At 38.7% G+C, this 16,217-nt stretch overlaps 1 protein-coding gene across 2 annotated transcripts in view; it reads left to right on the top strand.

Annotated features, from left to right (window-relative positions):
• The window catches only part of LOC150088224 (CTP synthase 1-like), a 292,973-nt gene that overhangs the window by 135,572 nt on the left and 141,184 nt on the right, over positions 1-16,217 (top strand). For both annotated transcript variants that reach the window (XM_090369393.1, XM_090369394.1), the window contains exon 7: positions 1,395-1,682. In XM_090369393.1, coding sequence (XP_090225519.1) covers positions 1,395-1,682 — 288 coding nt within the window. The remainder of the gene's footprint in view (positions 1-1,394; positions 1,683-16,217) is intronic.

A 16,217-nucleotide genomic window follows, 5' to 3' on the forward strand; every position in this document is an offset into this window, starting at 1 on the left:
TTAAAATAAAAGAAGAAATTGAGAGAGGTGGGCACTAATTTGCACAAAAGTTACTACTTCTAAGACAAAAGAATTTACAGTAGTGACAGTGGCTCAAGTTACTTGCACACTCAACAACAATTAATGTTAGCATACAGGTTAACAGCAACAATTAATGTTAACATACAGGTTAATCTAGCGATGGTGGCACCCAAAAGGTAGCAAATAAGGCCTCTCTTTAAATTTTTTGAAAATATTTTTGGTTTTTTTAATTCTGTTTAAGCAGTGCTAATGTTTATTCTTTACTTAATGGATTGTGGTACTTATTTTATGTACTTTTTTTTTTAAGTTTTGATGAAAAATTAAATATACTAGTTTGTCACTTGTTTGGAGAGGTCTGGGTTCAATTTCTGTCTGTGGCTTGACGAATTTCTAAATTCCTCTTCAATTAGGCTGTAGTTAGCTGATCTTGGGCAGGCAGGCAGGCAAGCAGACAGAGAGAGAGAGAGAGAGAGAGAGAGAGAGAGAGAGAGAGAGAGAGATAGAGCACCTTCCCCCCCCCATGAAATGAATTATTCTGGCTATTTCAGCCTACATAACATGCAAATCAGCCCATGGACACAGACACACACACACACTTATACCATTGTGCCATAATACATCAAGGCACAGTATGGTATAAGTAACTGACATGCCTAAAACCTCAACAACAACAACAACACCACCCCAGCAGGTGCAGCCCTTAATTCAATTAATTAATTTTTTTGGGAAAAAAAAAGCCGGAAATTGTTTAAAGTGGGAAACTTTAAATATTCTTAATTCTGATGGGATATTGTATAATAAGTTAAAAAAAAAAAACATTATTAGAAACAATAATCTCATTTTCAAAAAAAAGAAAGTTCCTTAACCAACTGTACAGCCAAAAACTGGGGCCATAAGTGGCCAGAGTTAAAAAAGTAATAATAATAAAGAAATCAAAGCTCCATGTTACTTTCTCTTAGTAATGGTGTATTTCTATCATAAAGAATATTTTTATGGCTATACTTTTCCAATTACAAATTAATTAATGATAGAGATCAATAGGAATATCATACTGGAAGAATAACTAAATTTACAGTTAGGTGATTCTTAGTTACATAAATTCGTAACTAATCGAATTTATTTATTTATTATTATTTTTTTTTTTTGGTGCATTAAATACACCCCGGTACCAACCAGATGGTTAAAACAGAAATGACTTATCTTGATTTGTTGAAACCACTACAGAGTGTACATCAAAGCTGGTTACAGGCTGACACTATTCCTATATGCCTTTTGTTTATAAATATTTTTGCCTTTATAAAAAAAAAAAAAGGCATTTTGTTATACATTTGTTTGAAGATATACTTTATTCATTTTAAATTATTCATTTTTAGGTTATCTGCATACCTGATGTTCCTTCCTTATATCATGTTCCTATAATGATGGAAGAACAAGGTTTAGTGGATTATTTTACTAATAGACTTAATTTGAATATGCCTTTTCCACGGCCTCGTCGTCTAATGACAAAGTGGAAGGAACTTGCTGAACGCTTTGACCATTTAGTGAAAGAAGTGAATATTGTGCTTGTAGGAAAATACACTAAATTAGAAGATTCCTATGCTTCGGTGACCAAGGCCCTGCAGCATGCTGCATTAGCTTGTAACTGCAAATTGAATCTTAAGGTAACAGTTATAACAAAATGGTAATAATTAAAGTAAACTTGAAGCAGAAAAACATGATATAAAGTACATACCTGAGAACCTTATTCATGTGAAGTAGAAAGTGAATGATTTAATTTATAATAATACCTGTTTATTGTTCCAGTAAATTATGATTCAAGGAAGCTAATTATAGAAACATTTCTCATTAATGGCACAGTCACCCAGAATGGAAAATGTTCACCACATTCATCACTAACGTGTCCAATGTTATCTGTGAAAAAGTCAAAATGGGAGTGGAGTAAATGTATTTTTACAGATGTATTGCATCTGAGCTTTGAATTAAAATTTTATAGTTATCTGCCTTGCTGTTGCTCAAAAATGTTCAGACTTTTTTTGAAAAATTTCCATGCTTCCAGATTCAAAGGATTTAAGATGATGGTTCTCTTTTCAAAAACCTGCAGTAATCTGCCATCTTCTTCACATTCTATCTACCCTTCTAGTTTCTTTTTGTCTGTTTTTTTTTTTTTTTTTTATCTGGAAAAGTCTATATGGAAGTGTGAGAAATGAGCCTTTGAGCTCATCTTGCATCTCAATTTTTGAAATTTGTTGAGCATATTCTCAATTATATTTTCATAATTGACATATATCTTGTAGCCTAAGAAGGTGTCAGCAACACTTTTAAAGCCTATCCATAGTTCTCTTTCAGCTAGTTACCATTCCTTCATGTTGTTGATCTGAAGTTAACTTTTGTTTATTTTTGGTCTGATGAAAATGCCCTCTTGGAGTTTTGCATCAGATTAACTTGTAAATGATTGCAAAGATTAAGGTATTTGCCATTGTTGTCTAAAGCTTTTACAAATTACTTAGTACTCTAATTTGATATGAAGTGGAGGTAATTAGACTTTTTTGCTAGTCCACCATACTTTTGCTTTCAGTATTTTTGAACCATTACAAGGCAGTCTCTGAATGGCTACTGCTTCCTTGTCTAATACTGATTTTGTGCTCTGCTGTCCCACTTGCATATGAACCATTGTATTTTAGCATAACCCAATTGTGCCATCCAGAAATTGTATATTAACACAGGGTTGCCAGTTATGTCCTTTATATTTTTAACTTTTATATTTATCTTAATTGAGAGGTTTAAAGTTTGTGTATATCTCCTTTAACTGAGCCAGATGTGCACTTTGAAGAGAAGCTTAAATGTTCCCATTATGAAACAAAATGCCTTTCAGGATTAATTTTGGAGGAATTGATGAATGGTCTTCATCACTCAGTTCATATACTGGTGCCCCTATGGCAGTCACTAATCTTAAAATATTACTCTAATAGACAAGTGAAATGTGAATCTTCCTGAGAAAAGTATGGAAGAACTCACAATATCTGTACCAAGAAAATATATGCTTGGGAGAGGAGGGCTGAGTAGCTGTTTTGTTTGGATTCTTGTTCTCGGGATCTGATTTGGAAGATCCACATCTCTTACCAAATCATTTAGCTCACTTGTGACTGCTCGCATACACGCAGGAAAAGGCACTTTCCTCTTATACATTACATTCGGAATCAGACAGTGCAATTGTATTAAGCAGTTGAGTGTTTCTTAGCTCTGTCCTCTAATGAAATTTTAGTGTTCAAATTCAAAGCTACTACACGGTTTACCTTCTGTTTTCCTTTGTGGTCTGGCCTGAAGCAAAAAGTTAAATTTAGATTGTGCTCACGGGGTTGGAAAAAGAATAGACCATTTTTTGCCACACAGCTTAGATTATCAGTGCAGTTTTCTTCAGTTACTAATGCACTTGTGATTCCTGTTTTAATTAAAAATTAAATTCTGATATTCGGAAAAAAAAAAAAAAAACTGACTGCTTCTTCCCAAAATTATCCGGGTAACTATTGAAATCAATATGAGTGAGAAAGAAGTTCAATATCTTGAAAATGAATGCGTAAGCTACTCTATATGATCCATGAGCGAAGCCGCCTCTGCTGGGGAAGAGAGAAAAAAGCCCATCAAGGCTAATTTCAAGAAAAAGGAGAGAAGTAGAATGATATCGGCTACAGATTCTCCAACACCTAAAGACACACCTGAAGAGGGTGAAAATGAGTCCTCCAGTGATTCAGAATGCGAAGAACCTAAAAGTCAAGCAGCTAAGTGTCAAGATCCCCCACTAACGGGTTCTCTGATTGATCATATCGGGACAATCAGAGTATCCTTAGAGAAATACATGGCAAAGCAATCGAGCAGGATCACTGCTGCCATCAGGTCTAATTTAATTGGTATCTTCAGCAAAATGGAGACAGTGGTTTTAAACCTCCATGTAGATCATGAAAGATTAGAAGCCAATATTGACGTCCTTACACAAGAATGAGGAAATCAAATGCAACAATGCCCCCGCTCCTTCACAGAGACATTGAGGAATGGTGCAGCACGATCATCCACCAGTTTACCAGAAAAAGTACAAGATAAAAGGATAGCCAAGAAGCCTGATTCGCATGTAATCGTAATTAAACCAGCTGAAGATGCACAACTGGAAACTAGCGATGCAGTTAAAGACGCCTTAACAAAAAATATGAAGAACCAGATGAAAACTGTCAGAATTAAGAGCATCAGGAAAACCAGACACCCCAGAGTCATAATTGAAACTGGTACCAGGGAGGAGGCATTAAACCATCTTAAATAACACAGAAATGACCAACTATGGATTAAGAGCTGAAATCCCCCAAAAAAATGGGCCATCAATTATACTTTTTGATATAGACCAGAATATGACCACAGAGCAACTCAAAGAAGAGATCTACCATAAAAACTTGAGTATGTATCTACTGGACAAGACTGCTGTAAAAGACATCAAACAAAAATACAGAGCTAAAACGAAATCACCGACAAGGGTTACTTGGATAATTGAACTATCCCCAAGAGTGTGGCAGCTTGTTGAAACCCAAAATAGAATTTATATTGACTGGGGCAGCCATAGGTTTAAAGAGCACATATTGGTTCCTAAGTGCTATAGGTGTCTCTGCTTTGGACATACGTCCCATACCTGCAACCAGCATGATACCATCTGTGGCCACTGTGCTCACAAGGGCCAGGTTTTTAAGGACTGCCCCAACAAAGAACAGTCACTAACCTGCGCAAACTGTAAGGCTGCTAGAGCACCACACAATCTTTTAATTTGTGACACAAACTGGCCAGTATACAAAAAAGTGAAGAGCCTTTACCAAATTATTATTATGATTAGCCATGTGGTGCAAGGAAGCCTGAGGCTTATGCTGCACCGGCCAAAAAAAAAATTTCTGAGTTACCCTGAGAGAGGGAGAGAAGTAGAAAGGAATCACTAAGAAAGAGAAGAATGATGATTTTAAACTCAGGATCCTGGGTGTGCCAAGCCCATACTCACCAGATGTGAGCCTCTGGTGAGAGTAAATTATGGATAGATGCGCCACAAGAAATAGACAACAAGAGATCAAGTTACTGCAATTAAACGCAATTAAGAGAGCGAGAGTAGTCACAGACCAGCTAAAGATCAAAGCTGAGGAAAACCAAATTGATGCCATGATGTTGCAGTAACTGTACGTCCACTCTGGGGACGTTGTGGGATATCCCACTTAGTATAAAATCATTCACTGCACTGAAGACCATCCATGGGCAGCTGTTGTTGTGAGTGGTCCAGAAATAACGGTGACCAAAATCGCACCATTATGCACCTGTGCGCAGATTATGACATCGCTCGGGTCCCTATATCTTCTTTCACTATATTCTCACCTGGGTGAGGATATTACTATTGCAATCTCCGTCATCCAGGAAGCACTCCATCTCCTCCCAGATGGGCGGTTGCTGATTGACGTGAATGATAACTGCCGCTCAGCACTCTGGTGCAGCCTAACTCCAGACAGAACACCAACCATAAATGGTCCAAGACTTGAAGATTACATCATTTCGTTTGGTCTGCAGATCCTGAATCATCCAGGTCACCTCTCCACCTTTAGCAGCTCCCTCTGGGAGAGCACAATTGATGTCACTACAGCAACACCTGACATTGAAAGTAAACTGATCAATCTGGCTGTTCAAGAGTCATGGACAATGTCAGACCACAGAGCGATCACCTTCTCTCTCGTTCATTCTGTGGAACGTGCACCACCAATTCTAGGGACATAGTGAGATAGAACACCAAAAAAGCAGATTGGCACCAATTTGGCCAAGTTTCTCCTGGAAGACATTCCACTACCTATTACACTCACACCTGAAGAAAGCGTTACCAAGGTAACAACTGCTATCAGGAGTGCGTGTGATGCTTCCATCCCGTGTAAAAGACAATACAGGTATGCAGTCGCCGACCGGGCTAGCCGGGTGGGTAAAGTGCCTGCCTGGCAACCCAAAGGTTGCGGGTTCGAATCCCGCCTCGGGCTTGGATCACAGTACTGCAAAAACCTTGGGAGGTGCATTATGGCCACAGAAGCTGATGCGCCAACAACTAACTAAAAAAAAAAAAAAAAAAAGATATGCAGTCTCCTGGTGGAATGCAAATTTGTGAGATCTGAGAATAAGAGTCCACCTAGCCAGGAAGACATTTCAACAAGCTCGAGTACACCTTCCCCCCAGAGAGATAGCTGCGGCATGTCAGGCTTACCATGTGATAAGAAATTCATACTCCAAAGAAATATGCAGATGTAAGAAGTTGTCATGACAAACTCTAATTTCCACAGTGGGAAATGGCGATCCATGGGGCATTGTATTCCAGATCATTACAAACAGGCTCCTCAGAGGTGAAGTTTTAGCCACCACGCTCAGGCTGGATGGAACCTCGACGTACTCTTGGTCTGATTCTCTCAACAACATACTGAGCAATATCTACCCAATTGATGACTTGGCACCAACACTGGAGCAACAAGAAATCATTGACAGAAACAGGGCATACATATCAGACAGTAGTGAACTGCTCTTCACATCCCTCGAGATGAATTTGGCCCTGGCCAAAACAAAGGAGGATAAAACCCCAGGCTTGGACTTGCTGGAGGTTGACATAGTAAAAAAATTCTCAGAACACTATCCTATAACTCTCTTAAGTTTATTTAATAGATGCCTTGCTGAAGGAACATTTCCTGACTTCAGGAAAATTTCAACACCCAAGTTAATCCTAAAACACCCGAAAAACCACCTCAAGTCCAGACTTCTTACAGACTAATAGCTCTTCTTTCTGTTTTGGCCAAACTCCAAGAACAACTTTTGCTCTCCTGTCTCACCAACTACTACACAGAGCAACAATTACCATCTCTGCATCAATTTGGATTTAAAACAGGCTGCAGTACAGAAGATGCTATCCACAGATTAATCTCTCTAGCTATCCAGACAGAATCTAAATACCCTCTATCCATAATGGTGGACTTTGCTGGACCTTCGATTAACTATGGTGGCCCAGCATAGTTCATAGACTTTGGCAGGCCAAGATGTCCAGCAGTCTTTATAACAGTATAAAGTCCTACCTCAGCAATAGAACAGTGCTGGTAACCGCCAAATACCAAACAGTCATTAGGAATATACTGCGAGGCTGTCCTCAGAGCTCTGTCCTTGGGCCATTTCTTTGGTCCGTTGTCTTAGATGAGTTTTTGGAGATGGATCTCGGCGAGATCAAGCCTTTGCCGATGATCTCATATTGGTTGTTCATTCTGGTACAAGAGCCACATTGGAAGTACAAGCCAACTTTGCATTGGAAAAACTTCAAGACTGGGCTGCCATGCACAAATTAACAATCTTCAGTGAAAAAACAAAGTCAATCCTTCTAAAAAGAAAGCTCCAAATCCGAAGGCCACCAGTGATATCAAGTATCTGGACCTGTATCTAGATGGCAAGTTATCCTTACACCCTCACTTAAAATACCTGTCAGCTAAAATCCGAAAATACACTGCAATGATAAGGCAGATTAGTAGAGCGGATTGGGGCCTAAAGAATAAAGCTCTATCATTAATATATATGGTAGTATATGTCCAAATTGTGTGCTACAGAGCCTCCATCTGGTGTGAAAAGGCAATCCTGGAAAGGAACAAGTGCAAGCTTGAATCCATTCAAAGATTTATGTTACTTATCGGTTACCAGGCAAGCTGTACTGTCATGCACCCCTGCATTACAAGTCATTGCCGGATGCCTACCGCTCTATCTGGAAGTTGGCAAGAGGGGTCTCTTCCAGTGCCTGAAGAAAGGAATCCCAATGCATTTGTTGAATCTGCAATTGGACCATGCAAATGACCCTAAAAAGGAAAGAAAAAAATTGCAGACCACCTACAAAACCTCTGGCAAGAAACATGGGATACAATGCCGAAAGGAGCAATCACCAAAAGGTTTATTCCCTCAATAAGTCAGACTTCTCCAAAGCCTCCTCCCCGGTATTCATCTGGATTGCAAGTCACCTTCCTGCTTACAGACCATGGACTGTTCCAACAAAAATTTACAGCCATGGGAATAGTAAATAACCCATATTGCCAGTGGTGAAGAGGAATCCTGGGAATACCTTATGTACAAGTGCCTCACTTAAGAGAATGTCAGACTTCAATTCCTTACAGAGATTCAAGGAAACCCCCACAATCAGAATTCAACTTTACTTCAAGAAGAGGCCACATACCTAGCCTTAACATGCTTCGCCCAGGCTGTATTCAATTCTAGAAGAGCAAAACTTACGGAACTCAGGGCAGAACAGAATAACGTGCCAATCCCTGCGAACCCCAACTGGGATAGGATAATGCAAACACCCCGGGTGCAGGATTTCAAAGGCAAGTTGACCTGCTAACTCGATAAGGGTAGGATTCATGCTAGTATAGTCCCCAGAGTGCAGGATATTCAGAGAGAGCAAAGCACTCACACAGGAGCACCTGCTCCTGTGACTTTCAACTCCCTTCTCCATCCCCTACCTTCACCCAACTTAGAGACTTAGAGTGGACTGCCTTCCCTAATGGTCCACTCCAACTACTGTTCTCCACGTTCTGACCTCTTCTTGCTTGAGTACACCTTCCCCCCCCCCCCCAGAGAGGTAGCTGCAGCACAAGAGGCTTATCGTGTGATAAGAAATGCACGCTCCAAAGACTTGTTTGTTTGTTATTTGATTTTTAGGAGCATTAGCAACTAAGGCCATATTGCTCTGTGAATTTGTATTTGGTGGTGATGGGCTCGAACCCCGGTCTAATCAAGAAGCGTGTGGTACGCACTGCTGCTCCTTCCCACCTGGCTACGGAAGCGCCCCCAAAGACATATGCAGATGTAAGGAGTCATGGCAAATTCTAGTTTCCACAGTGGGAAATGGAAATCCATGGGGAATTGTATTCAGGAACATTAAAAAAAAAAAATAAAAATAAAAATTTTTCTAGCCTAAACCTTTTTTTTTTTCTCTTTTCTCTTTTCTTTTTTATTTTTATGGCCTCTGTCAGGTAGCTCAGGCGACCCTGGCAGAGTCCAGCCAGAGTATAATGGGCAGCCTGGCTCACCTCCCAGTGGTTGTGGCAGACAGCGTAGGGTTCCACTAGGGGCCCCGCAGCCAAGCCGAGTAGCGTGTATGCGGGGAACATTGTCGAGGCCACGTTATGTCAAGGATCTGGGTATATTCTTACCATGTGTACGCCATATCCAAAAATTTCATTACTTCATACAGCATGTCCCACCCACATTTTCTTACTATTCAATACACCATGAATTGTCAAACTAATAGAGTAAGCTTATCTGCGAAAAGATCTAAACCTCCCAAGCACTTCCTAATTCATTTCACAAATATACGTGGTCTCAACTCTAATCTCAATGATGTCCATTTCCACTTGCAATCTGCCAAACCCCATGTACTTTTTCTGACAGAATCTCAGTTATCGGTTGATCCAACTACTGCTCATCTCAGATGCCCAAATTATTCGCTGTATGATTCATTTCGACTCAAAGGTGGTACTTGTGCATATGTCCGTTCTGATATTCCCTGTCAGAGACTTAGCAATTTGGAATCTCCTCTCTTTGATCTTCTCTGGCTTAAAATCTCTCTACCTCATTGTGTCAAATTCATCTGTTGTCTCTACTGTTCTCCCAACTCCACTAATCACTTGGAGCTCTTTGACTTCCTCTCTTTGCAACTTGACTTTCTCCAGTCCAACTTCCCTAACAATGAGGTAATTTTCCTTGGTGATTTTAATGTTCACAACTCCAGCTGGCTTCCGTTTTCTAGTCACACTGACCCAGCTGGTGATGCTGAGGCTTTTGCAATTACTAATGACCTTGCACAAATTGTTCATTTACCTACAATAATACTGGACAATCCTAATCTTACAGCCAATACACTCGATCTTTTTCTCACAAAAAACCCTTCTAAGAACATGGTCGAAGTGAGAGGTCCTTTAGGCGCTTAAAATCACAACTTGGTGATTGTCTCTTCTCCAATGGAACCTTTATCTCATGGCTTTCCCAACCACGTGTTGTTTGGCATTACAAGAATGCAAAATGGGATGACCTGTGAGACTTCTTTTCTTCTTTTCCTTGGTCGGATTACTGTTTCAAAACTTCTGATGTCAACGTTTGCTCAGATCGTGTCAGTGAAATTATTCTTGCAGGAATGGAATCCTTTATCCCACACTCCACTTTAAAATCTCGTCCTTTATCTAAACCTTGGTTTTCCAATAAATGTGGTAAGGCTGTTCAAGAGAAGAATGTTGCATATCGTAATTGGCTTGTTTTTAATTCTTCAGTTTCATTTTCTGCCTACACCAAAGCTCGCAACAATTGTAAACAGTAATTAATCAGTCCAAACTAGAGTTTGAAGAGGCTAAGAGTAGAAAACTTGCTTCCTGCCCTAATGGTAGCCAAGCATTCTGGTCTCTTGCCAAAGCTGTTGGCCGCAACTTTTGCCCATCTCTGCTCCCACCTCTGTCCAAATCAGATGGTTCTGTTGTCACTTCAGCCGAGGATAAAGCTGACTTGCTATCATCCCATTTTTCTTCCAACTCATGTATTAATTATCTTGGTAAAACACCTCTCACCATTCCCAACACGCTCCATTCAATGACTCCTGTGGTCTTCCATCAAAAGGATGTCAGAAGGATTTTGACGAATCTTGATGCTAAGAAAACTCCAGGTCCCGATATTATTTCTCCACTTGTTCTCAAAACCTGTGCTCCTGAACTTACTCCTATTCTTTGCTGCCTTTTTTCACTTTCTTATTTCAAAGGTGTTTTTCCTTCTGCTTGGAAATTTGCTCGTATCCAGCCAGTTCCTAAAAAAGGGTAACAAATCCCTCCCATCCAATTATCGTCCCATTGCAATTACTTCTTCTCTTTCTAAAGCAATGGAGAAATCAATTAACCACCAACTCAAAAACTACCTAGAAACCTTCCATCTGATCAACGATCGCCAGTATGGATTCCGTCAGTGTAGATCCACTGGTGATATTCTGGCTTATGTTACCCATTTATGGACTAATTCAATAGAAAGTTTCGGTGAAACACAAGTAGTTGCTCTTGACATCTCAAAGGCCTTCGATAATGTTTGGCATAAAGGTCTTCTAAACAAGCTTCCATCTTATGGTTTGCCAACTGTTTTTAGTAACTGGTTATCCAGTTTTCTCTCTGATCGCTCACTGAGGGTGATGGTAGACAGCTCTCTGTCTTCTAACTTCTCCACTAATGCTGTGTCCCCCCAAGGTTCAGTTTTTTCCCCCACTCTTTTTCTCTTGTATATTAATGACCTTCTTCCATTGACTGGAAATCCTATCCATAGTTTTGCCGATGATAGCACATTGCATTCCACTTTCCATTTTGAGAAACCTTGTCCTGCACAATCATCTTTAACTTCTCGAAAATCTGCTACCTATTCCTTAAATACCGATCTTCAGGTAATTCTCCAGTGGGGCAAAGACAACTTAATTGATTTCAACCCTTCTAAAACTCAGTCTTGTCTTATATCTCGCAAAAAAGATTCCTATGCTTATCTTTAGTGACACTCCTATTTCTAGGCAAAATGATATATCTCTTTTGGGGATTACCCTGACTTCTAATCTCTCTTGGCACAAGCACATTACAAATATTGCTTCCTCTGCATCTAAAAAACTTGGTTTTCTCTTTCGCTTTCGGCGTTACTTTTCTTCCAAACAGCTGCTCACTCTGTATAAATTACAAATTCGCCCTGCCATGGAATATTGTTCCCACATCTGGGGTGGTGCCCCCAAAACCTCTCTCAGGCTTCTTGATTCCATTCAGAAGAAGGCAGTTAGGTTAATTAATGATTCATCTCTAACAGAGTCTCTCCATTCGCTGTCTCATAGACGTACTGTTTCTGCTGCATGCCTCTGCTACAGATACTTCCATCGGCACTGTTCTTCTGAATTGGCTTCTATAATTCCCGCTCTCTCTCTCTCTTTCAAAACAGTCCGAACACGTGCCACCACCAGTCAACATCCATTTACTGTCCAACTTCAAACTCACAGAACCAATTTTTCATCTTCCTCGTTTATTCATTCAACTGCTGTTTTCTGGAAAAACCTTCCTTCCTACGTATTTCCTGAAAATTACAGTCTTCAGAAGTTCAAGTCCAATGTCAACAGATATCTTCTTTCCTCTTCTCAACCTCCAACCCAAGCACGGTACTAAGTACTATAGGTTCTAACACCTCTCATGTTTGGGGATTACATAAAAAAAAAAAAAAAAAAAAAAAGCAGCCAGAGAGGAACAAATCACAATACTACATATACCAGACATTACACTTTTTCTGGCTGTGCAGTAGTTCTGCATTCCATCACAGAGTACATACAGTACAGATGTGGGAAACCACTGGTGGCACCTGAACCTAAATACTATGCCACTGTATTAAGCAGTTCTGGTGGAGAAAGTAAGCAGATTAGATCCATGCACAGTGGGTCTTATAGCAAGTGATAGAGTCAGATACAAAATTTCCATTTTATTTTTAGTATGTACTTCAGATAGGTAAAAATGGTAGCTGTCACCTCTGTGACTTCTTGGTTCATTCTGGACCATGGGGATAACGATGGAAAATTTTTCTTTCCTTTGCTCCATTTCCTTTCTTGTTCAGCACAAGTATAGAAATCGTTGTGGAGCCCAGTTTATCTTGGTTGCCAAGTTTTGAAATATTCTAAAATATTTCTTATACCGTGCATATTCTAAAATATGCACGGTATACTTTTTTAAAAATTCTGTAATGATTTCCCCTTGGTTTTTTTCAAAAATATTATCACAAATGTATAAAAATGTGTCAGGTTTATTTATGCACCCTCGATGTTCCACTACAAAACTTATAAACACTGTTCAACTAGAACAGTACCAAAAATAATGATTTCTAGTAATTTTCTGTCCACTTCGATACTTATGCCATTGTGCATTCTCAACACTTCTGAAAAGTACTATGCTTACAGTCATACTATAAATATCAGTAAGTAGTGGTAAAAAAGCTTGTAATAATAATAAAAATAATATCATTTTGCATATATTTTTTGTTTCAAAAAATATAATAAGCATGATCTTCACATTCGATTGAAATTGTCTTGCTTTTTTTTTTGGTCTTTGAAAGAGACAGAGCTTTCCATTGAAAAGACTAGATATTTGGAAAAATTCTCTATAAGGTGGACAAAATGGATCTCATTTATTATCTCTGGATACACCATTTAGTAAAGAACTAAAAGGTGGAACAACATTAGTAAAGAACACTTATAATTAGCCAGATGACAATACCATTCTCGGCCTGGGATATTATAATTTTTTTTAAAAATGGTTTCCAGTAAAATATTATATTCTGAAATTATACTAATTAATTATTTTATGTAACTACATAAATGAGATCATTGATATTATACATAATTAAACTACAAACTACAAATATTTAAATATGTAATCATAATATTATCAATCCATTTTTAATATACTTTTCTATAGCATATGGCAATAAGGTATTTGGTTCTCCATATTTTTTCATGGATGTGCTTAGTAGTTTTGGCAATTTTATTCATGTAATATTTTACAGTTTAACAGTTTTTATATATAAATTTTAAAAAGGAGTATGTTGCTGCCAAATTTTATTTCTTGTATTAAACTGCATCTTAGGCACCTAATAAACTATGTCCTAGAATTATTTGGTGTAAGGGAAGAGTCCTTGCACCACACTCTAAATATGGCGCCTCCGTAGCCAGGTGGGAAGGAGCAGCAGTGCATAGCACACGCTTCTTGATTAGACCGGGGTTCAAGCCCGTCACCACCAAATACGGAGGATGTGGAAAGGTCAGGGAATGACCACCGCATATTCTCGGAGCAATATGGCCTTAGTTGCTAATGCTCCTAAAAACCAAATAATAACAACAACAACACTCTAAATATATCAGGTGTAATCAAAACGTTCATGCACCTAACTTAAAGTTTTAGCAAATGATGATGCTTACCGGTGATGAACTTAAATAAACTGAACTTAAACTCAAATGACGAAGCTTACTGGATATTCAGATAGATCATTCACTCTGAATAATTTCCTCAGTGAAATTTGTGATCTTTCAAGGGAGCCTTTAAGCTTGAGAAACAAAAAAAAAAAAAAAATCACTGGGTGAAATTCAGTGTGGGGAGTATGGTGGATGGGGGATCACAGTGATGGAGTGCTTTGCAGCAAATTCTTGAATAGAAAGTGCCAAATGTGCAAGGGTATTATTATAATATATCAAGTGCCAGTTGTCCAAAGCCCACCTTTCTGGCCATTTTTTCCAAACAGTATCACACAATCACTGTAGTTTTGTAGTATTCCTGGTTCACTGTTTAACCAGTCAAAAAAAATTCATAATAAACAGTGCTTGTGAGTCAAAATGCGTATTAAGCACGACCTTTACATTTGATTGAGATTGTCTTGCTTTTTTGGACTTTGGAGAAGATAACTTCCACTGAGAAGACTAGACCTTTTTTTCTGGGTCATAGCCATACACCATTGATTCATCACCAGTAATGATGGAAGAAACAAAGTACAGTCAGACCTCGTATAACACGTTTGCACTACACAAATTCGATCATACACAATTTATAAATAGGGGAACGATATCTTATATAACACGAACCGAATTCACTTATGCACGATTCGCCTTTGTGTTTACATTCGAATGACAGTCGAACGCAGAATCACCCCAGCCGTACGCAACACGATAGGAATGAAGAGAAGATTCTGAAAATCTATTTGTTTTTTATATCAGTGAAGGGGGAAACACATTTCACCATAATAACGTAAAAACCAACACAATTCCAGCTATCGGTATAATCGCAAATGCAATTAGATCGAGTTTACTACCAGTTTATAATAGATTCCACTAGCAGAAACGCAACTGGAAATTGTTTTTATTGTTTTATGGTAGTAACCCCTAGAAATGTGCTTTAGTAAAATGTGAGGTGTTAATAGTGTATCTCTGCCTTTACGGTGTTGTTTATTCAGTTGCTACACGTGCGCAGCTTTGTTTATGTGTATCAAGCATGCCTCCTCGTTTTGTAATTGTTCTTTATTCCCTACAAATGAGTAAAATATGTAAAAGGTGTGAAAAGGAAGTGTCCTGGTGAAGACACTGCAGATTCAGAGAGAAAAGAAAAGAAATATCGATAAACAGAGGCGGACTGGGTCAAAAATTCTTACTCGAGAAAATTTATAGTGGCCTCGTACTATGGTTTATGGCCAAAATCACACCGGCTTCCGTCCCACCAGGGTTTCCCCGGTAAGGCTTATGGCCAGTCCACTTCTGTCGATAGAGAAAAAATATGAAATTGTGAAACGCTTTGAGCGAAATGAAAGACCATGTGATATTGCACGTGCTACAGACCTAAATGAGGTAACGCCGAGAATTACAAAGAATGCAGAGAAAATAAAAACAACTTTCATAGCAGGAACAACTCAAAGTGTAATTAAAATCCATTAGATTAAGACACAAAGAATTGGAAGAGATGGAACGGCTGTCATCTGTTTGGATAGAAAATCAAACAAAAAACAAGTTTGCTTACGATAGAAGCAAAAGCATTAGCAATATTTTATTACATAATAGTCGTAATAAAATACTTACGTAACTATTTTATTATGATTATTTATTGTGTTTGGTAATGTTTTGGTTACAAATGTGCATTCAATCTTGGGTGGTCGGCACCTAACCCTATTTTTCCCATAGGGGCCTGTTTATATTGCACAATTTTGCATTGCACGTGGGTTTCTAGGAACACAACTATCGTGCTATACGAGGACTGACTGTATGTGTCAGCAGCAGCACATTGACAACAATCACAACACGTGAGAATTTGATAACAAACTAAGTGAGAATCTCTGTGATCGTACCTAAGGATATGAGGTACAAACTTAGCTAAAACATCTCTCGTTCCTAAATCCTGTGTTAAAATTGATTGATATATCCATAGAATTTACCAGTTTCACTAGCAACCTTTGCAGATAGTTAAATGTTGGTCATTCCTGGTCAGATCATGAACACGAGTAATGGAATTATTGGTTTTTGAAGTTGAAGAGTGGCCAGAGCAAGAATCATCTTTGATGGACAAATGGCCATCTTTGAACTTTGAAAACATTTGAAATGTCTTTCAACA

This window comes from Mastigoproctus giganteus, chromosome 3 (assembly GCF_048544385.1).
Source record: "Mastigoproctus giganteus isolate SK-2022 chromosome 3, ASM4854438v1, whole genome shotgun sequence".
NCBI lineage: Eukaryota > Metazoa > Arthropoda > Arachnida > Uropygi > Thelyphonidae > Mastigoproctus > Mastigoproctus giganteus.